General features: G+C 46.2%; 1 protein-coding gene across 1 annotated transcript in view; it reads right to left on the minus strand.

The window, feature by feature from the left end:
- The window catches only part of LOC101732625 (protein mono-ADP-ribosyltransferase PARP14), a 56,636-nt gene that overhangs the window by 27,911 nt on the left and 5,735 nt on the right, over window positions 1–22,990 (minus strand). Inside the window, exons 2-4 of the mRNA XM_031892903.1 lie at window positions 16,035–16,156; window positions 1,292–1,325; window positions 559–837 (exon numbers count right to left, since the gene is read on the minus strand). Coding sequence (XP_031748763.1) covers window positions 559–837; window positions 1,292–1,325; window positions 16,035–16,156 — 435 coding nt within the window. The remainder of the gene's footprint in view (window positions 1–558; window positions 838–1,291; window positions 1,326–16,034; window positions 16,157–22,990) is intronic.

A 22,990-nucleotide genomic window follows, 5' to 3' on the forward strand; every position in this document is an offset into this window, starting at 1 on the left:
CCCCCGACCCAATGATACCCCCCGACCCAATGATACTCCCCGACCCAATGATATCCCCCGACCCAATGATACCCCCGACCCAATGATACCCCCCGACCCAATGATACCACCCAACCCAATGATATCCCCCGACCCAATGATACCCCCCGACCCAATGATACCCCCCAACCCGATGACACCCTCCGACCCAATGATACCTACCTCAGATGTACCCACTGACCCAATGATACCCCCCGACCCAATGATATCCCCCGACCCAATGATACCCCCGACCCAATGATACCCCCCGACCCAATGATATCCCCCGACCCAATGATACCCCCCGACCAAATGATACCCCCCAACCCAATGACACCCTCCGACCCAATGATACCTACCTCAGATGTACCCACTGACCCAATGATACCCCCCGACCCAATGATACCTACCTCAGATGTACCCACCGCCCCAATGATACCCCCAACCCAATGATACCCCCCGACCCCAATGATACCTACCTCAGAAGTACCCCCCGCCCCTCCCCCCCAATGATCCCCACAGGAGATTAACGCCACTCACCAATGTTACAGCAGAAAGTGACCGCCCCAGATTTAATCTCAGGGATCATCTCCAAGGAAAACTCGGTGCCGGCACATTTCCCGCTGATGTTCTCCACCAGGAGGTTCAACATCTCCAACGTGCAGGAGTCGGGGATACTGTCAATCAGAGCCACAGGGGGCGGGGCCTCAAGGGCCACATCAATAGTAGGTGCCCCCCCTACAGCCTCAGGAGTCCCATCCAGAGAAGGGGGTCCCGCCAACGAGGAGGCCTGGGCAGTCACTTCTTCAGGAGAGGGTCCTAAAAATAAACACGAGGGCAGTAAAACACTGGGCTGCCCCACATCCCACCCACTCACAGGGCCCAATGCCCCATTAGCACCTTCATCACTGAGGGTCCGTGGTACTGAGTGGAGCACTAGGGGGGTCTCTGGGCCGGGGTTCAGGGAGGAATTTGGAGGGGGGCTGAGGTGGATAAAAGACAGAATTAGGAGGCCCCTCTTACAGGGGGAGGGGCAAAGAGTGTGTCACTCAAGCAGTGGGCGGGACAAAGTCCTGTTGTGCATTAAGCACAGAACCTACAGAGATTCTGTTTCCCAGGAATGTTCCATTGACTCCTCATTGGCCGCGCAGGTGTCACATGTGCTTGGTTGTGCCCAAGCCCCGCCCTAGAGGGCACCTGGCACCAGAGGGAGGGGCCACATGGGGTATTGGCTGGATGGAGAGGCTGACAAAGGGCAAGTTCATATAATTACCTGGCGCTTGGTGCCCACGGGGCTCAGTTCTGCCCTATAAACAGAAATAACAGGGTATAAGGCAGAGGGAAGTATTACTGCAGTAGGGGCAATTGTACAGGGTTACAGGCAGGGAGGCTGGGGCAGTTAGTGTTACAGGCAGGGAGGCTGGGGCAGTTACAGTGTTACAGGCAGGGAGGCCGGGGCAGTTAGTGTTACAGGCAGGGAGGCCCGGGGCAGTTACAGTGTTACAGGCAGGGAGGCCGGGGCAGTTACAGTGTTACAGTAAAGTTAGTCTGTCCCATCACTCTAGGATAGTAAAGTTAGTCTGTCCCATCACGCTAGGATAGTAAAGTTAGTCTGTCCCATCACACTAGGATAGTAAAGTTAGTCTGTCCCATCACACTAGGATAGTAAAGTTAGTATGTCCCATCACACTAGGATAGTAAAGTTAGTCTGTCCCATCACGCTAGGATAGTAAAGTTAGTCTGTCCCATCACACTAGGATAGTAAAGTTAGTCTGTCCCATCACGCTAGGATAGTAAAGTTAGTCTGTCCCGTCACACTAGGATAGTAAAGTTAGTCTGTCCCGTCACGCTAGGAAAGTAAAGTTAGTCTGTCCCGTCACGCTAGGATAGTAAAGTTAGTCTGTCTCGTCACACTAGGATAGTAAAGTTAGTCTGTCCCGTCACACTAGGATAGTAAAGTTAGTCTGTCCCGTCACGCTAGGATAGTAAAGTTAGTCTGTCTCGTCACACTAGGATAGTGAAGTTAGTCTGTCCCGTCACACTAGGATAGTAAAGTTAGTCTGTCCCATCACGCTAGGATAGTAAAGTTAGTCTGTCCAGTCACACTAGGATAGTAAAGTTAGTATGTCCCGTCACACTAGAATAGTGAAGTTAGTCTGTCCCATCACACTAGGATAGTAAAGTTAGTCTGTCCCATCACGCTAGAATAGTAAAGTTAGTCTGTCCCATCACGCTAGGATAGTAAAGTTAGTCTGTCCAGTCACACTAGGATAGTAAAGTTAGTATGTCCCGTCACACTAGGATAGTGAAGTTAGTCTGTCCCATCACACTAGGATAGTAAAGTTAGTCTGTCCCATCACGCTAGAATAGTAAAGTTAGTCTGTCCCATCACGCTAGGATAGTAAAGTTAGTCTGTCCCATCACGCTAGGATAGTAAAGTTAGTCTGTCCCATCACGCTAGGATAGTAAAGTTAGTCTGTCCCATCACACTAGGATAGTAAAGTTAGTCTGTCCCATCACTCTAGGATAGTAAAGTTAGTCTGTCCCATCACTCTAGGATAGTAAAGTTAGTCTGTCCCATCACTCTAGGATAGTAAAGTTAGTCTGTCCCATCACGCTAGGATAGTAAAGTTAGTCTGTCCCATCACGCTAGGATAGTAAAGTTAGTCTGTCCCATCACGCTAGGATAGTAAAGTTAGTCTGTCCCATCACGCTAGAATAGTAAAGTTAGTCTGTCCCATCACGCTAGGATAGTAAAGTTAGTCTGTCCCATCACGCTAGGATAGTAAAGTTAGTCTGTCCCATCACGCTAGGATAGTAAAGTTAGTCTGTCCCATCACGCTAGAATAGTAAAGTTAGTCTGTGCCATCACGCTAGGATAGTAAAGTTAGTCTGTGCCATCACACTAGGATAGTAAAGTTAGTCTGTCCCATCACTCTAGGATAGTAAAGTTAGTCTGTCCCGTCACACTAGGATAGTAAAGTTAGTCTGTCCCGTCACACTAGGATAGTAAAGTTAGTCTGTGCCATCACTCTAGGATAGTAAAGTTAGTCTGTCCCATCACTCTAGGATAGTAAAGTTAGTCTGTCCCATCACTCTAGGATAGTAAAGTTAGTCTGTCCCGTCACACTAGGATAGTAAAGTTAGTCTGTCCCGTCACGCTAGGATAGTAAAGTTAGTCTGTCTCGTCACACTAGGATAGTGAAGTTAGTCTGTCCCGTCACACTAGGATAGTAAAGTTAGTCTGTCCCGTCACACTAGGATAGTAAAGTTAGTCTGTCCCGTCACACTAGGATAGTAAAGTTAGTCTGTCCCATCACGCTAGGATAGTAAAGTTAGTATGTCCCGTCACACTAGGATAGTGAAGTTAGTCTGTCCCATCACACTAGGATAGTAAAGTTAGTATGTCCCATCACACTAGGATAGTAAAGTTAGTCTGTCCCATCACGCTAGGATAGTAAAGTTAGTCTGTCCCATCACACTAGGATAGTAAAGTTAGTCTGTCCCATCACGCTAGGATAGTAAAGTTAGTCTGTCCCGTCACACTAGGATAGTAAAGTTAGTCTGTCCCGTCACGCTAGGAAAGTAAAAGTTAGTCTGTCCCGTCACGCTAGGATAGTAAAGTTAGTCCTGTCTCGTCACACTAGGATAGTAAAGTTAGTCTGTCCCGTCACACTAGGATAGTAAAGTTAGTCTGTCCCGTCACGCTAGGATAGTAAAGTTAGTCTGTCTCGTCACACTAGGATAGTGAAGTTAGTCTGTCCCGTCACACTAGGATAGTAAAGTTAGTCTGTCCCATCACGCTAGGATAGTAAAGTTAGTCTGTCCAGTCACACTAGGATAGTAAAGTTAGTATGTCCCGTCACACTAGGATAGTGAAGTTAGTCTGTCCCATCACACTAGGATAGTAAAGTTAGTCTGTCCCATCACGCTAGAATAGTAAAGTTAGTCTGTCCCATCACGCTAGGATAGTAAAGTTAGTCTGTCCAGTCACACTAGGATAGTAAAGTTAGTATGTCCCGTCACACTAGGATAGTGAAGTTAGTCTGTCCCATCACACTAGGATAGTAAAGTTAGTCTGTCCCATCACGCTAGAATAGTAAAGTTAGTCTGTCCCATCACGCTAGAATAGTAAAGTTAGTCTGTCCCATCACGCTAGGATAGTAAAGTTAGTCTGTCCCATCACGCTAGGATAGTAAAGTTAGTCTGTCCCATCACACTAGGATAGTAAAGTTAGTCTGTCCCATCACTCTAGGATAGTAAGTTAGTCTGTCCCATCACTCTAGGATAGTAAAGTTAGTCTGTCCCATCACTCTAGGATAGTAAAGTTAGTCTGTCCCATCACGCTAGGATAGTAAAGTTAGTCTGTCCCATCACGCTAGGATAGTAAAGTTAGTCTGTCCCATCACGCTAGGATAGTAAAGTTAGTCTGTCCCATCACGCTAGAATAGTAAAGTTAGTCTGTCCCATCACGCTAGGATAGTAAAGTTAGTCTGTCCCATCACGCTAGGATAGTAAAGTTAGTCTGTCCCATCACGCTAGGATAGTAAAGTTAGTCTGTCCCATCACGCTAGAATAGTAAAGTTAGTCTGTGCCATCACACTAGGATAGTAAAGTTAGTCTGTGCCATCACACTAGGATAGTAAAGTTAGTCTGTCCCATCACTCTAGGATAGTAAAGTTAGTCTGTCCCGTCACACTAGGATAGTAAAGTTAGTCTGTCCCGTCACACTAGGATAGTAAAGTTAGTCTGTGCCATCACTCTAGGATAGTAAAGTTAGTCTGTCCCATCACTCTAGGATAGTAAAGTTAGTCTGTCCCATCACTCTAGGATAGTAAAGTTAGTCTGTCCCGTCACACTAGGATAGTAAAGTTAGTCTGTCCCGTCACGCTAGGATAGTAAAGTTAGTCTGTCTCGTCACACTAGGATAGTGAAGTTAGTCTGTCCCGTCACACTAGGATAGTAAAGTTAGTCTGTCCCATCACACTAGGATAGTAAAGTTAGTCTGTCCCGTCACACTAGGATAGTAAAGTTAGTCTGTCCCATCACGCTAGGATAGTAAAGTTAGTATGTCCCGTCACACTAGGATAGTGAAGTTAGTCTGTCCCATCACACTAGGATAGTAAAGTTAGTCTGTCCCATCACGCTAGAATAGTAAAGTTAGTCTGTCCCATCACGCTAGAATAGTAAAGTTAGTCTGTCCCATCACTCTAGGATAGTAAAGTTAGTCTGTCCCATCACGCTAGGATAGTAAAGTTAGTCTGTCCCATCACACTAGGATAGTAAAGTTAGTCTGTCCCATCACTCTAGGATAGTAAAGTTAGTCTGTCCCATCACTCTAGGATAGTAAAGTTAGTCTGTCCCATCACTCTAGGATAGTAAAGTTAGTCTGTCCCATCACGCTAGGATAGTAAAGTTAGTCTGTCCCATCACTCTAGGATAGTAAAGTTAGTCTGTCCCATCACGCTAGGATAGTAAAGTTAGTCTGTCCCATCACGCTAGAATAGTAAAGTTAGTCTGTCCCATCACGCTAGGATAGTAAAGTTAGTCTGTCCCATCACGCTATGATAGTAAAGTTAGTCTGTCCCATCACGCTAGGATAGTAAAGTTAGTCTGTCCCATCACGCTAGAATAGTAAAGTTAGTCTGTGCCATCACACTAGGATAGTAAAGTTAGTCTGTGCCATCACACTAGGATAGTAAAGTTAGTCTGTCCCATCACTCTAGGATAGTAAAGTTAGTCTGTCCCGTCACACTAGGATAGTAAAGTTAGTCTGTCCCGTCACACTAGGATAGTAAAGTTAGTCTGTGCCATCACTCTAGGATAGTAAAGTTAGTCTGTCCCATCACTCTAGGATAGTAAAGTTAGTCTGTCCCATCACTCTAGGATAGTAAAGTTAGTCTGTCCCGTCACACTAGGATAGTAAAGTTAGTCTGTCCCGTCACGCTAGGATAGTAAAGTTAGTCTGTCTCGTCACACTAGGATAGTGAAGTTAGTCTGTCCCGTCACACTAGGATAGTAAGTTAGTCTGTCCCATCACACTAGGATAGTAAAGTTAGTCTGTCCCATCACGCTAGAATAGTAAAGTTAGTCTGTCCCATCACGCTAGGATAGTAAAGTTAGTCTGTCCAGTCACACTAGGATAGTAAAGTTAGTATGTCCCGTCACACTAGGATAGTGAAGTTAGTCCTGTCCCATCACACTAGGATAGTAAAGTTAGTCTGTCCCATCACGCTAGAATAGTAAAGTTAGTCTGTCCCATCACGCTAGAATAGTAAAGTTAGTCTGTCCCATCACGCTAGGATAGTAAAGTTAGTCTGTCCCATCACGCTAGGATAGTAAAGTTAGTCTGTCCCATCACACTAGGATAGTAAAGTTAGTCTGTCCCATCACTCTAGGATAGTAAAGTTAGTCTGTCCCATCACTCTAGGATAGTAAAGTTAGTCTGTCCCATCACTCTAGGATAGTAAAGTTAGTCTGTCCCATCACGCTAGGATAGTAAAGTTAGTCTGTCCCATCACGCTAGGATAGTAAAGTTAGTCTGTCCCATCACGCTAGGATAGTAAAGTTAGTCTGTCCCATCACGCTAGAATAGTAAAGTTAGTCTGTCCCATCACGCTAGGATAGTAAAGTTAGTCTGTCCCATCACGCTAGGATAGTAAAGTTAGTCTGTCCCATCACGCTAGGATAGTAAAGTTAGTCTGTCCCATCACGCTAGAATAGTAAAGTTAGTCTGTGCCATCACGCTAGGATAGTAAAGTTAGTCTGTGCCATCACACTAGGATAGTAAAGTTAGTCTGTCCCATCACTCTAGGATAGTAAAGTTAGTCTGTCCCGTCACACTAGGATAGTAAAGTTAGTCTGTCCCGTCACACTAGGATAGTAAAGTTAGTCTGTGCCATCACTCTAGGATAGTAAAGTTAGTCTGTCCCATCACTCTAGGATAGTAAAGTTAGTCTGTCCCATCACTCTAGGATAGTAAAGTTAGTCTGTCCCGTCACACTAGGATAGTAAAGTTAGTCTGTCCCGTCACGCTAGGATAGTAAAGTTAGTCTGTCTCGTCACACTAGGATAGTGAAGTTAGTCTGTCCCGTCACACTAGGATAGTAAAGTTAGTCTGTCCCGTCACACTAGGATAGTAAAGTTAGTCTGTCCCGTCACACTAGGATAGTAAAGTTAGTCTGTCCCATCACGCTAGGATAGTAAAGTTAGTATGTCCCGTCACACTAGGATAGTGAAGTTAGTCTGTCCCATCACACTAGGATAGTAAAGTTAGTATGTCCCATCACACTAGGATAGTAAAGTTAGTCTGTCCCATCACGCTAGGATAGTAAAGTTAGTCTGTCCCATCACACTAGGATAGTAAAGTTAGTCTGTCCCATCACGCTAGGATAGTAAAGTTAGTCTGTCCCGTCACACTAGGATAGTAAAGTTAGTCTGTCCCGTCACGCTAGGAAAGTAAAGTTAGTCTGTCCCGTCACGCTAGGATAGTAAAGTTAGTCTGTCTCGTCACACTAGGATAGTAAAGTTAGTCTGTCCCGTCACACTAGGATAGTAAAGTTAGTCTGTCCCGTCACGCTAGGATAGTAAAGTTAGTCTGTCTCGTCACACTAGGATAGTGAAGTTAGTCTGTCCCGTCACACTAGGATAGTAAAGTTAGTCTGTCCCATCACGCTAGGATAGTAAAGTTAGTCTGTCCAGTCACACTAGGATAGTAAAGTTAGTATGTCCCGTCACACTAGGATAGTGAAGTTAGTCTGTCCCATCACACTAGGATAGTAAAGTTAGTCTGTCCCATCACGCTAGAATAGTAAAGTTAGTCTGTCCCATCACGCTAGGATAGTAAAGTTAGTCTGTCCAGTCACACTAGGATAGTAAAGTTAGTATGTCCCGTCACACTAGGATAGTGAAGTTAGTCTGTCCCATCACACTAGGATAGTAAAGTTAGTCTGTCCCATCACGCTAGAATAGTAAAGTTAGTCTGTCCCATCACGCTAGAATAGTAAAGTTAGTCTGTCCCATCACGCTAGGATAGTAAAGTTAGTCTGTCCCATCACGCTAGGATAGTAAAGTTAGTCTGTCCCATCACACTAGGATAGTAAAGTTAGTCTGTCCCATCACTCTAGGATAGTAAAGTTAGTCTGTCCCATCACTCTAGGATAGTAAAGTTAGTCTGTCCCATCACTCTAGGATAGTAAAAGTTAGTCTGTCCCATCACGCTAGGATAGTAAAGTTAGTCTGTCCCATCACGCTAGGATAGTAAAGTTAGTCTGTCCCATCACGCTAGGATAGTAAAGTTAGTCTGTCCCATCACGCTAGAATAGTAAAGTTAGTCTGTCCCATCACGCTAGGATAGTAAAGTTAGTCTGTCCCATCACGCTAGGATAGTAAAGTTAGTCTGTCCCATCACGCTAGGATAGTAAAGTTAGTCTGTCCCATCACGCTAGAATAGTAAAGTTAGTCTGTGCCATCACACTAGGATAGTAAAGTTAGTCTGTGCCATCACACTAGGATAGTAAAGTTAGTCTGTCCCATCACTCTAGGATAGTAAAGTTAGTCTGTCCCGTCACACTAGGATAGTAAAGTTAGTCTGTCCCGTCACACTAGGATAGTAAAGTTAGTCTGTGCCATCACTCTAGGATAGTAAAGTTAGTCTGTCCCATCACTCTAGGATAGTAAAGTTAGTCTGTCCCATCACTCTAGGATAGTAAAGTTAGTCTGTCCCGTCACACTAGGATAGTAAAAGTTAGTCTGTCCCGTCACGCTAGGATAGTAAAGTTAGTCTGTCTCGTCACACTAGGATAGTGAAGTTAGTCTGTCCCGTCACACTAGGATAGTAAAGTTAGTCTGTCCCATCACACTAGGATAGTAAAGTTAGTCTGTCCCGTCACACTAGGATAGTAAAGTTAGTCTGTCCCATCACGCTAGGATAGTAAAGTTAGTATGTCCCGTCACACTAGGATAGTGAAGTTAGTCTGTCCCATCACACTAGGATAGTAAAGTTAGTCTGTCCCATCACGCTAGAATAGTAAAGTTAGTCTGTCCCATCACGCTAGAATAGTAAAGTTAGTCTGTCCCATCACTCTAGGATAGTAAAGTTAGTCTGTCCCATCACGCTAGGATAGTAAAGTTAGTCTGTCCCATCACACTAGGATAGTAAAGTTAGTCTGTCCCATCACTCTAGGATAGTAAAGTTAGTCTGTCCCATCACTCTAGGATAGTAAAGTTAGTCTGTCCCATCACTCTAGGATAGTAAAGTTAGTCTGTCCCATCACGCTAGGATAGTAAAGTTAGTCTGTCCCATCACTCTAGGATAGTAAAGTTAGTCTGTCCCATCACGCTAGGATAGTAAAGTTAGTCTGTCCCATCACGCTAGAATAGTAAAGTTAGTCTGTCCCATCACGCTAGGATAGTAAAGTTAGTCTGTCCCATCACGCTATGATAGTAAAGTTAGTCTGTCCCATCACGCTAGGATAGTAAAGTTAGTCTGTCCCATCACGCTAGAATAGTAAAGTTAGTCTGTGCCATCACACTAGGATAGTAAAGTTAGTCTGTGCCATCACACTAGGATAGTAAAGTTAGTCTGTCCCATCACTCTAGGATAGTAAAGTTAGTCTGTCCCGTCACACTAGGATAGTAAAGTTAGTCTGTCCCGTCACACTAGGATAGTAAAGTTAGTCTGTGCCATCACTCTAGGATAGTAAAGTTAGTCTGTCCCATCACTCTAGGATAGTAAAGTTAGTCTGTCCCATCACTCTAGGATAGTAAAGTTAGTCTGTCCCGTCACACTAGGATAGTAAAGTTAGTCTGTCCCGTCACGCTAGGATAGTAAAGTTAGTCTGTCTCGTCACACTAGGATAGTGAAGTTAGTCTGTCCCGTCACACTAGGATAGTAAAGTTAGTCTGTCCCATCACGCTAGGATAGTAAAGTTAGTCTGTCCCGTCACACTAGGATAGTAAAGTTAGTATGTCCCGCACACTAGGATAGTGAAGTTAGTCTGTCCCATCACACTAGGATAGTAAAGTTAGTCTGTCCCATCACGCTAGAATAGTAAAGTTAGTCCTGTCCCATCACGCTAGGATAGTAAAGTTAGTATGTCCCGTCACACTAGGATAGTGAAGTTAGTCTGTCCCATCACACTAGGATAGTAAAGTTAGTCTGTCCCATCACGCTAGGATAGTAAAGTTAGTCTGTCCCGTCACACTAGGATAGTAAAGTTAGTCTGTCCCGTCACACTAGGATAGTGAAGTTAGTCTGTCCCATCACACTAGGATAGTAAAGTTAGTCTGTCCCATCACGCTAGAATAGTAAAGTTAGTCTGTCCCATCACGCTAGGATAGTAAAGTTAGTATGTCCCGTCACACTAGGATAGTGAAGTTAGTCTGTCCCATCACACTAGGATAGTAAAGTTAGTCTGTCCCATCACGCTAGAATAGTAAAGTTAGTATGTCCCATCACGCTAGAATAGTAAAGTTAGTCTGTCCCATCACTCTAGGATAGTAAAGTTAGTCTGTCCCATCACGCTAGGATAGTAAAGTTAGTCTGTCCCATCACACTAGGATAGTAAAGTTAGTCTGTCCCATCACTCTAGGATAGTAAAGTTAGTCTGTCCCATCACTCTAGGATAGTAAAGTTAGTCTGTCCCATCACTCTAGGATAGTAAAGTTAGTCTGTCCCCATCACGCTAGGATAGTAAAGTTAGTCTGTCCCATCACGCTAGGATAGTAAAGTTAGTCTGTCCCATCACGCTAGGATAGTAAAGTTAGTCTGTCCCATCACGCTAGAATAGTAAGTTAGTCTGTCCCATCACGCTAGATAGTAAAGTTAGTCTGTCCCATCACGCTATGATAGTAAAGTTAGTCTGTCCCATCACGCTAGGATAGTAAAGTTAGTCTGTCCCATCACGCTAGAATAGTAAAGTTAGTCTGTGCCCCTAGGATAAGCCCCCATCACACTAGGATAGTAAAGTTAGTCTGTCCCATCACTCTAGGATAGTAAAGTTAGTCCTGTCCCGTCACACTAGGATAGTAAAGTTAGTCTGTCCCGTCACACTAGGATAGTAAAGTTAGTCTGTGCCATCACTCTAGGATAGTAAAGTTAGTCTGTCCCATCACTCTAGGATAGTAAAGTTAGTCTTGTCCCATCACTCTAGGATAGTAAAAGTTAGTCTGTCCCATCACTCTAGGATAGTAAAGTTAGTCTGTCCCATCACTCTAGGATAGTAAAGTTAGTCTGTGCCATCACTCTAGGATAGTAAAGTTAGTCTGTCCCATCACTCTAGGATAGTAAAGTTAGTCTGTCCCATCACTCTAGGATAGTAAAGTTAGTCTGTCCCATCACTCTAGGATAGTAAAGTTAGTCTGTCCCATCACTCTAGGATAGTAAAGTTAGTCTGTCCATCACTCTAGGATAGTAAAGTTAGTCTGTCCCATCACTCTAGGATAGTAAAGTTAGTCTGTCCCATCACTCTAGGATAGTAAAGTTAGTCTGTCCCATCACTCTAGGATAGTAAAGTTAGTCTGTCCCATCACTCTAGGATAGTAAAGTTAGTCTGTCCCATCACTCTAGGATAGTAAAGTTAGTCTGTCCCATCACACTAGGATAGTAAAGTTAGTCTGTCCCGTCACACTAGGATAGTAAAGTTAGTCTGTCCCATCACGCTAGGATAGTAAAGTTAGTCTGTCCCATCACTCTAGGATAGTAAAGTTAGTCTGTCCCATCACACTAGGATAGTAAAGTTAGTCTGTCCCATCACTCTAGGATAGTAAAGTTAGTCTGTCCCATCACACTAGGATAGTAAAGTTAGTCTGTCCCATCACTCTAGGATAGTAAAGTTAGTCTGTCCCATCACTCTAGGATAGTAAAGTTAGTCTGTCCCGTCACACTAGGATAGTAAAGTTAGTCTGTCCCATCACTCTAGGATAGTAAAGTTAGTCTGTCCCATCACTCTAGGATAGTAAAGTTAGTCTGTCCCATCACTCTAGGATAGTAAAGTTAGTCTGTCCCGTCACACTAGGATAGTAAAGTTAGTCTGTCCCGTCACGCTAGGATAGTAAAGTTAGTCTGTCCCTTCACTCTAGGATAGTAAAGTTACTCTGTCCCATCACTCTAGGATAGTAAAGTTAGTCTGTCCCATCACTCTAGGATAGTAAAGTTAGTCTGTCCCATCACACTAGGATAGTAAAGTTAGTCTGTCCCATCACTCTAGGATAGTAAAGTTAGTCTTTCCCGTCACACTAGGATAGTAAAGTTAGTCTGTCCCATCACTCTAGGATAGTAAAGTTAGTCTGTCCCATCACTCTAGGATAGTAAAGTTAGTCTGTCCCATCACTCTAGGATAGTAAAGTTAGTTTGTCCCATCACGCTGGGATAGTAAAGTTAGTCTGTCCCATCACTCTAGCATAGTAAAGTTAGTTTGTCCCATCACGCTGGGATAGTAAAGTTAGTCTGTCCCATCACTCTAGGATAGTAAAGTTAGTTTGTCCCATCACGCTGGGATAGTAAAGTTAGTCTGTCCCATCACTCTAGGATAGTAAAGTTAGTTTGTCCCATCACTCTAGGATAGTAAAGTTAGTCTGTCCCATCACTCTAGGATAGTAAAGTTAGTTTGTCCCATCACTCTAGGATAGTAAAGTTAGTCTGTCCCATCACTCTAGGATAGTAAAGTTAGTCTGTCCCATCACTCTAGGATAGTAAAGTTAGTCTGTCCCATCACTCTAGGATAGTAAAGTTAGTTTGTCCCATCACTCTAGGATAGTAAAGTTAGTCTGTCCCATCACGCTAGGATAGTAAAGTTAGTCTGTCCCATCACTCTAGGATAGTAAAGTTAGTCTGTCCCATCACTCTAGGATAGTAAAGTTAGTCTGTCCCATCACTCTAGGATAGTAAAGTTAGTTTGTCCCATCACGCTGGGATAGTAAAGTTAGTCTGTCCCATCACTCTAGCATAGTAAAGTTAGTTTGTCCCATCACGCTGGGATAGTAAAGTTAGTCTGTCCCATCACTCTAGGATAGTAAAGTTAGTTTGTCCCATCACGCTGGGATAGTAAAGTTAGTCTGTCCCATCACACTAGGATAGTAAAGTTAGTCTGTCTCGTCACACTAGGATAGTGAAGTTAGTCTGTCCCATCACACTAGGATAGTAAAGTTAGTCTGTCCCATCACGCTAGGATAGTAAAGTTAGTCTGTCCCGTCACACTAGGATAGTAAAGTTAGTATGTCCCGTCACACTAGGATAGTGAAGTTAGTCTGTCCCATCACACTAGGATAGTAAAGTTAGTCTGTCCCATCACGCTAGAATAGTAAAGTTAGTCTGTCCCATCACGCTAGGATAGTAAAGTTAGTATGTCCCGTAAAGTTAGTCCTGTCCCATCACGCTAGAATAGTAAAGTTAGTCTGTCCCATCACGCTAGAATAGTAAAGTTAGTCTGTCCCATCACGCTAGGATAGTAAAGTTAGTCTGTCCCATCACGCTAGGATAGTAAAGTTAGTCTGTCCCATCACACTAGGATAGTAAAGTTAGTCTGTCCCATCACTCTAGGATAGTAAAGTTAGTCTGTCCCATCACTCTAGGATAGTAAAGTTAGTCTGTCCCATCACTCTAGGATAGTAAAGTTAGTCTGTCCCATCACGCTAGGATAGTAAAGTTAGTCTGTCCCATCACGCTAGGATAGTAAAGTTAGTCTGTCCCATCACGCTAGGATAGTAAAGTTAGTCTGTCCCATCACGCTAGAATAGTAAAGTTAGTCTGTCCCATCACGCTAGGATAGTAAAGTTAGTCTGTCCCATCACGCTATGATAGTAAAGTTAGTCTGTCCCATCACGCTAGGATAGTAAAGTTAGTCTGTCCCATCACGCTAGAATAGTAAAGTTAGTCTGTGCCATCACACTAGGATAGTAAAGTTAGTCTGTCCCATCACACTAGGATAGTAAAGTTAGTCTGTCCCATCACTCTAGGAAAGTAAAGTTAGTCTGTCCCGTCACACTAGGATAGTAAAGTTAGTCTGTCCCGTCACACTAGGATAGTAAAGTTAGTCTGTCCCGTCACTCTAGGATAGTAAAGTTAGTCTGTGCCGTCACTCTAGGATAGTAAAGTTAGTCTGTGCCGTCACTCTAGGATAGTAAAGTTAGTCTGTCCCATCACTCTAGGATAGTAAAGTTAGTCTGTCCCATCACTCTAGGATAGTAAAGTTAGTCTGTCCCATCACTCTAGGATAGTAAAGTTAGTCTGTCCCATCACTCTAGGATAGTAAAGTTTAGTCTGTCCCATCACTCTAGGATAGTAAAGTTAGTCTGTCCCATCAACTCTAGGATAGTAAAGTTAGTCTGTCCCATCACTCTAGGATAGTAAAGTTAGTCTGTCCCATCACTCTAGGATAGTAAAGTTAGTCTGTCCCATCACTCTAGGATAGTAAAGTTAGTCTGTCCCATCACTCTAGGATAGTAAAGTTAGTCTGTCCCGTCACACTAGGATAGTAAAGTTAGTCTGTCCCGTCACACTAGGATAGTAAAGTTAGTCTGTCCCATCACGCTAGGATAGTAAAGTTAGTCCTGTCCCATCACTCTAGGATAGTAAAGTTAGTCTGTCCCATCACACTAGGATAGTAAAGTTAGTCTGTCCCATCACTCTAGGATAGTAAAGTTAGTCCTGTCCCGTCACACTAGGATAGTAAAGTTAGTCTGTCCCATCACACTAGGATAGTAAAGTTGGTCTGTCCATCACTCTAGGATAGTAAAGTTAGTCTGTCCCATCACTCTAGGATAGTAAAGTTAGTCTGTCCCGTCACACTAGGATAGTAAAGTTAGTCTGTCCCATCACTCTAGGATAGTAAAGTTAGTCTGTCCCATCACTCTAGGATAGTAAAGTTAGTCTGTCCCATCACGCTAGGATAGTAAAGTTAGTCTGTCCCATCACTCTAGGATAGTAAAGTTAGTCTGTCCCCATCACTCTAGGATAGTAAAGTTAGTCTGTCCCATCACGCTAGGATAGTAAAGTTAGTCTGTCCCATCACGCTAGGATAGTAAAGTTAGTCTGTCCCGTCACGCTAGGATAGATAAAGTTAGTCTGTCCCATCACTCTAGGATAGTAAAGTTAGTCTGTCCCGTCACACTAGGATAGTAAAGTTAGTCTGTCCCGTCACACTAGGATAGTAAAGTTAGTCTGTCCCATCACGCTAGGATAGTAAAGTTAGTCTGTCCCATCACGCTAGGATAGATAAAGTTAGTCCTGTCCCATCACTCTAGGATAGTAAAGTTAGTCTGTCCCGTCACACTAGGATAGTAAAGTTAGTCTGTCCCGTCACACTAGGATAGTAAAGTTAGTCTGTCCCATCCACTCTAGGATAGTAAAGTTAGTCTGTCCCGTCACACTAGGATAGTAAAGTTAGTCTGTCCCGTCACGCTAGGATAGTAAAGTTAGTCTGTCCCTTCACTCTAGGATAGTAAAGTTACTCTGTCCCATCACTCTAGGATAGTAAAGTTAGTCTGTCCCATCACTCTAGGATAGTAAAGTTAGTCTGTCCCATCACACTAGGATAGTAAAGTTAGTCTGTCCCATCACTCTAGGATAGTAAAGTTAGTCTTTCCCGTCACACTAGGATAGTAAAGTTAGTCTGTCCCATCACGCTAGGATAGTAAAGTTAGTCTGTCCCATCACTCTAGGATAGTAAAGTTAGTCTGTCCCATCACTCTAGGATAGTAAAGTTAGTTTGTCCCATCACGCTGGGATAGTAAAGTTAGTCTGTCCCGTCACGCTAGGATAGTAAAGTTAGTCTGTCCCGTCACTCTAGGATAGTAAAGTTAGTCTGTCCCATCACACTAGGATAGTAAAGTTAGTCTGTCCCATCACACTAGGATAGTAAAGTTAGTCTGTCCCGTCACGCTGGGATAGTAAAGTTAGTCTGTCCCGTCACGCTGGGATAGTAAAGTTAGTCTGTCCCGTCACTCTAGGATAGTAAAGTTAGTCTGTCCCATCACGCTATACAAGATATGAGAAGGCACAGTAGGTCCGTACTTACCCCTGGGGATCTCTGGTCACTGGTGGGAGTTTGCTCTCTGGGCAGTGAGACGTCCAACTTTAATCTCTTTCCTCCTGATAAATTCATTTCGTGGGTCTCTTTTGTAAGCACAGCCTCTCTCACTGTGAATACGGAGCGTGGAAGTGTCAGTCTCTCTCCCGTGACTGTCGGCCAGTTAGTCTGATTGCTACACACTGAAGCCTATGGGGCTGCTCACACTAGCAACCCAGATTGTTGCTGCAACTCTTTTGGACATTTCTGTCTGCAACGTGAACCTTAATAGACCCTTCTGATTCTCACAGAAACTGTAAGGGGTGGAGCTTGCTAAATGGTGGCCCCTCCTACTGCAGAAGGGACCCCGACAAACGGAGGGGAAATGATATGTTATTTAAAGGAGACAATGAAGAAATTACCGGGGAGTAAACTGCTCTCAATACAGAAGGAATGTGCTTAAAAAAGTTGGACTTATTTATTGGGGAATTCCCAGAAAACCCCACTAGCCCCGCCCACCTGTGCCACTTCCTGCTGCCTCCTTTTCCAGGCTGTGCAGGGGGGCGGCAGCACTGTAGGACAGGACCAATCAGCAGCTAGGCTGACCTGATAGGGAACTGAAGCCTGTCTGTGCTTGTGTGAGTGCAGGGCTATGATTGGCTACTGGGCTTCTGGCAGGGACAGTTAGGACACGCCCACCCCTCATGTGAAACCCAGACAGGGACCTGAGAGGATCTATAGGGAGCCCCAATAAAGGGGCCATTGTTACAGATAGGGTTAATGTTTAGCCCCAATCCTACCTGTACCCCCAATCCTACCTGTACCCCCAATCCTACCTGTTTCTCGGCTGAAGTGGATGAGGACATATCCCTGTACCCCCAATCCTACCTGTTTCTTGGCTGAAGTGGATGAGGGATTCCCTGTACCCCATCTACCTGTTTCTTGGCTGAAGTGGATGAGGGGATATCCCTGTACCCCCATCCTACTGTTTCTCAGCTGAAGTGAATGAGGGGATATCCCTGTACCCCCAATCCTACCTGTTTCTCTCGGCTGAAGTGGATGAGGGGATATCCCTGTACCCCCAATCCTACCTGTTTCTCGCTGAAGTGGATGAGGGGATATCCCTGTACCCCCAATCCTACCTGTTTCTCGGCTGAAGTGGATGAGGGGATATCCCTGTACCCCCAATCCTACCTGTTTCTTGGCTGAAGTGGATGAGGGATATCCCTGTACCCCCAATCCTACCTGTTTCTCGGCTGAAGTGGATGAGGGGATATCCTGTACCCCAATCCTACCTGTTTCTCGGCTGAAGTGGATGAGGGGATATCCCTGTACCCCCATCCTACCTGTTTCTCGGGCTGAAGTGGATGAGGGGATATCCCTGTACCCCAATCCTACCTGTTCTCGGCTGAGTGGATGAGGGGATATCCCTGTACCCCAATCCTACCTGTTTTCTCGGCTGAAGTGGATGAGGGATATCCCTGTACCCCCAATCCTACCTGTTTCTGGGCTGAAGTGGATGAGGGGATATCCTGTACCCCCAATCCTACCTGTTTCTCGGCTGAAGTGGATGAGGGGATATCCCCATACCCCAATCCTACCTGTTTCTGGGGCTGAAGTGGATGAGGGGATATCCCTGTACCCCAATCCTACCTGTTTCTTGGCTGAAGTGGATGAGGACATATCCCTGTACCCCAATCCTACCCTGTTTCTTGGCTGAAGTGGATGAGGACATATCCCTGTACCCCAATCCTACCTGTTTCTCGGCTGAGTGGATGAGGGGATATCCCCATACCCCAATCCTACCTGTTTCTGGGCTGAAGTGGATGAGGGGATATCCCTGTACCCCCAATCCTACCTGTTTCTTGGCTGAAGTGGATGAGGGGATATCCCTGTACCCCCAATCCTACCTGTTTCTCGGCTGAAGTGGATGAGGGGATATCCCTGTACCCCCAATCCTACCTGTTTCTCGGCTGAAGTGGATGAGGGGATATCCCTGTACCCCCAATCCTACCTGTTTCTCGGCTGAAGTGGATGAGGGGATATCCCTGTACCCCCAATCCTACCTGTTTCTCGGCTGAAGTGGATGAGGGGATATCCCTGTACCCCCAATCCTACCTGTTTCTGGGCTGAAGTGGATGAGGGGATATCCCTGTACCCCCAATCCTACCTGTTTCTCGGCTGAAGTGGATGAGGGGATATCCCCATACCCCCAATCCTACCTGTTTCTGGGCTGAAGTGGATGAGGGGATATCCCTGTACCCCCAATCCTACCTGTTTCTTGGCTGAAGTGGATGAGGACATATCCCTGTACCCCCAATCCTACCTGTTTCTTGGCTGAAGTGGATGAGGACATATCCCTGTACCCCCAATCCTACCTGTTTCTCGGCTGAAGTGGATGAGGGATATCCCATACCCCCAATCCTACCTGTTTCTGGGCTGAAGTGGATGAGGACATATCCCTGTACCCCCAATCCTACCTGTTTCTTGGCTGAAGTGGATGAGGGGATATCCCTGTACCCCAATCCTACCTGTTTCTTGGCTGAAGTGGATGAGGGGATATCCCCATACCCCCAATCCTACCTGTTTATCTGGGCTGAAGTGGATGAGACATATCCCTGTACCCCATCCTACCTGTTTCTCGGCTGAAGTGGATGAGGGGATATCCCCATAACCCCCCAATCCTACCTGTTTCTGGGCTGAAGTGGATGAGGACATATCCCTGTACCCCCAATCCTACCTGTTTCTCGGCTGAAGTGGATGAGGGGTATCCCCATACCCCCAATCCTACCTGTTTCTGGGCTGAAGTGGATGAGGACATATCCCTGTACCCCCAATCCTACCTGTCTCTCGGCTGAAGTGGATGAGGACATATCCCTGTACCCCCAATCCTACCTGTTTCTGGGGCTGAAGTGGATGAGGACATATCCCTGTACCCCTACCTGTTTTGTTCTCGGCTGAAGTGGATGAGGGGATATCCCCATACCCCAATCCTACCTGTTTCTGGGCTGAAGTGGATGAGGACATATCCCCTGTACCCCCAATCCTACCTGTTTCTTGGCTGAAGTGGATGAGGGGATATCCCTGTACCCCCAATCCTACCTGTTTCTTGGCTGAAGTGGATGAGGATATCCCTGTACCCCCCAAATCCTACCTGTTTCTTGGCTGAAGTGGATGAGGGGATATCCCTGTACCCCCAATCCTACCTGTTTCTTGGCTGAAGTGGATGAGACATATCCCTGTACCCCCAATCCTACCTGTTTCTTGGCTGAAGTGGATGAGGGGATATCCCTGTACCCCCAATCCTACCTGTTTCTGGGCTGAAGTGGATGAGGGGATATCCCTGTACCCCCAATCCTACCTGTTTCTTGGCTGAAGTGGATGAGGGGATATCCCTGTACCCCAATCCTACCTGTTTCTTGGCTGAAGTGGATGAGAGGGATACCCTGTAACCCCAATCCTACCTGTTTCTTGGCTGAAGTGGATGACTGGGGATATCCCTGTACCCCCAATCCTACCTGTTTCTTGGCTGAAGTGGATGAGGGATATCCCTGTACCCCCAATCCTACCTGTTTCTTGGCTGAAGTGGATGAGGGGATATCCCTGTACCCCCAATCCTACCTGTTTCTTCCGGCTGAAGTGGATTGAGGGATATCCCTGTACCCCCAATCCCTACCTGTTTCTCGGCTGAAGTGGATGAGGGACATATCCCTGTACCCCCAATCCTACCTGATTTCCCGGCTGAAGTGGATGAGGGGATATCCCTGTACCCCCAATCCTACCTGTTTCTCATCTGAAGTGGATGAGGGGATATCCCTGTACCCCCAATCCTACCTGTTTCTCGGCTGAAGTGGATGAGGGATTATCCCTGTACCCCCAATCCTACCTGTTTCTCATCTGAAGTGGATGAGGGGATATCCTGTACCCCCAATCCTACCTGTTTCTTGGCTGAAGTGGATGAGGGGGATATCCCTGTACCCCAATCCTACCTGTTTCTTGGCTGAAGTGGATGAGGGGATATCCCTGTACCCCCAATCCTACCTGTTTCTCGGCTGAACGTGGATGAGGGTATCCCTGTACCCCCAATCCTACCTGTTTCTCGGCTGAAGTGGATGAGGGGATATCCCTGTACCCCCAATCCTACCTGTTTCTCGGCTGAAGTGGATGAGGGGATATCCCATACCCCCAATCCTACCTGTTTCTGGCTGAAGTGGATGAGGGGATATCCCTGTACCCCCAATCCTACCTGTTTCTTGGCTGAAGTGGATGAGGACATATCCTGTACCCCCAATCCTACCTGTTTCTTGGCTGAAGTGGATGAGGGGATATCCCTGTACCCCCAATCCTACCTGTTTCTCGGCTGAAGTGGATGAGAGGGATATCCCTGTACCCCCAATCCTACCTGTTTCTGGTTGGCTGAAGTGGATGAGGGATATCCCTGTACCCCCAATCCTACCTGTTTTTGGCTGAAGTGGATGAGGACATATCCCTGTACCCCCAATCCTACCTGTTTCTTGGCTGAAGTGGATTGCAGGGGATATCCCTGTACCCCAAATCCTACCTGTTTCTTGGCTGAAGTGGATGAGGACATATCCCTGTACCCCCATCCTACCTGTTTCTTGGCTGAAGTGGATGAGGGGATATCCCTGTACCCCCAATCCTACCTGTTTCTCGGCTGAAGTGGATGAGGGGTATCCCTGTACCCCCAATCCTACCTGTTTTCTTGGCTGAAGTGGATGAGGGGATATCCCTGTACCCCAATCCTACCTGTTTCTTGGCTGAAGTGGATGAGGGATATCCCTGTACCCCCAATCTACCTGTTTCTCGGCTGAAGTGGATGAGGGATATCCCTGTACCCCCCAATCCTACCTGTTTCTTGGCTGAAGTGGATGAGGGGATATCCCTGTCCCCTAATCCTACCTGTTTCTTGGCTGAAGTGGATGAGGACATATCCCTGTACCCCCAATCCTACCTGTTTCTCGGCTGAAGTGGATGAGGGATATCCCTTTACCCCAATCCTACCTGTTTCTTGGCTGAAGTGGATGAGGACATATCCCTGTACCCCCAATCCTACCTGTTTCTGGGCTGAAGTGGATGAGGACATATCCCTGTACCCCAATGCCTACCTGTTTCTTGGCTGAAGTGGATGAGGACATATCCCTGTACCCCCAATCCTACCTGTTTCTGGCTGAAGTGGATGAGGACATATCCCTGTACCCCCAATCCTACCTGTTTCTTGGCTGAAGTGGATGAGGGGATATCCCTGTACCCCCAATCCTACCTGTTTCTTGCTGAAGTGGATGAGGGGATACCCTGTACCCCCAATCCTACCTGTTTCTGGGCTGAAGTGGATGAGGACATATCCCCTGTACCCCCAATCCTACCTGTTTCTGGGCTGAAGTGGATGAGGACATATCCCTGTACCCCCAATCCTACCTGTTTCTTGGCTGAAGTGGATGAGGGGATATCCCTGTACCCCCAATCCTACCTGTTTCTTGGCTGAAGTGGATGAGGGGATATCCCTGTACCCCCAATCCTACCTGTTTCTGGGCTGAAGTGGATGAGGGGATATCCCTGTACCCCCAATCCTACCTGTTTCTTGGCTGAAGTGGATGAGGGGATATCCCTGTACCCCCAATCCTACCTGTTTCTGGGCTGAAGTGGATGAGGGGATATCCCTGTACCCCCAATCCTACCTGTTTCTTGCTGAAGTGGATAGGGGATATCCCTGTACCCCAATCCTACCTGTTTTCTTGGCTGAAGTGGATGAGGGGATATCCCTTAACCCGCCCAAAATCCTACCTGTTCTTGGGCTGAAGTGGATGAGGGGATATCCCTGTACCCCAATCCTACCTGTTTCTTGGCTGAAGTGGATGAGGGGATATCCCTGTACCCCCAATCCTACCTGTTTCTTGGCTGAAGTGGATGAGGGGATATCCCTGTACCCCCAATCCTACCTGTTTCTCGGCTGAAGTGGATGAGGGGATATCCCTGTACCCCAATCCTACCTGTTTCTCGGCTGAAGTGGATGAGGACATATCCCTGTACCCCCAATCCTACCTGTTTCTCATCTGAAGTGGATGAGGGGATATCCCTGTACCCCCAATCCTACTGTTTCTCGGCTGAAGTGGATGAGGGGATATCCCTGTACCCCCAATCCTACCTGTTTCTGGGCTGAAGTGGATGAGGGGATATCCCTGTACCCCCAACCTACCTGTTTCTGGGCTGAAGTGGATGAGGGGATATCCCTGTACCCCCAATCCTAACCTGTTTCTTGGCTGAAGTGGATGAGGGGATATCCCTGTACCCCAATCCTACCTGTTTCTTGGCTGAAGTGGATGAGGGGGCATATCCTGTACCCCCAATCCTACTGTTTTCTGGGCTGAAGTGGATGAGGGGATATCCCTGTACCCCAATCCTACCTGTTTCTGGGCTGAAGTGGATGAGGGGATATCCCTGTACCCCCAATCCTACCTGTTTCTGGGCTGAAGTGGAGGGGATATCCCTGTACCCCCAATCCTACTTGTTTCTGGGCTGAAGTGGATGAGGGGATATCCCTGTACCCCCATCCCTACCTGTATTCTGGGCTGAAGTGGATGAGGGGATATCCCTGTACCCCCAATCCTACCTGTTTCTTGGCTGAAGTGGATGAGGGGAAATCCCTGTACCCCCATCGCCATACCTGTTTCTCGGCTGAAGTGGATGAGGGGATATCCTGTACCCCCAATCCTACCTGTTTCTCGGCTGAAGTGGATGAGGGGATATCCCTGTCACCCCCAATCCTACCTGGTCTCGGCTGAAGTGGATGAGGGGATAGTCTGTACCCCCAATCCTACCTGTTTCTCGGCTGAAGTGGATGAGGGATATCCCTGTACCCCCATCCTACCTGTTTCTCGGCTGAAGTGGATAGGGATATCCCTGTACCCAATCCTACCTGTTTCTCGGCTGAAGTGGATGAGGGGATA

Source organism: Xenopus tropicalis, chromosome 9, assembly GCF_000004195.4.
Source record: "Xenopus tropicalis strain Nigerian chromosome 9, UCB_Xtro_10.0, whole genome shotgun sequence".
Taxonomy (NCBI): domain Eukaryota; kingdom Metazoa; phylum Chordata; class Amphibia; order Anura; family Pipidae; genus Xenopus; species Xenopus tropicalis.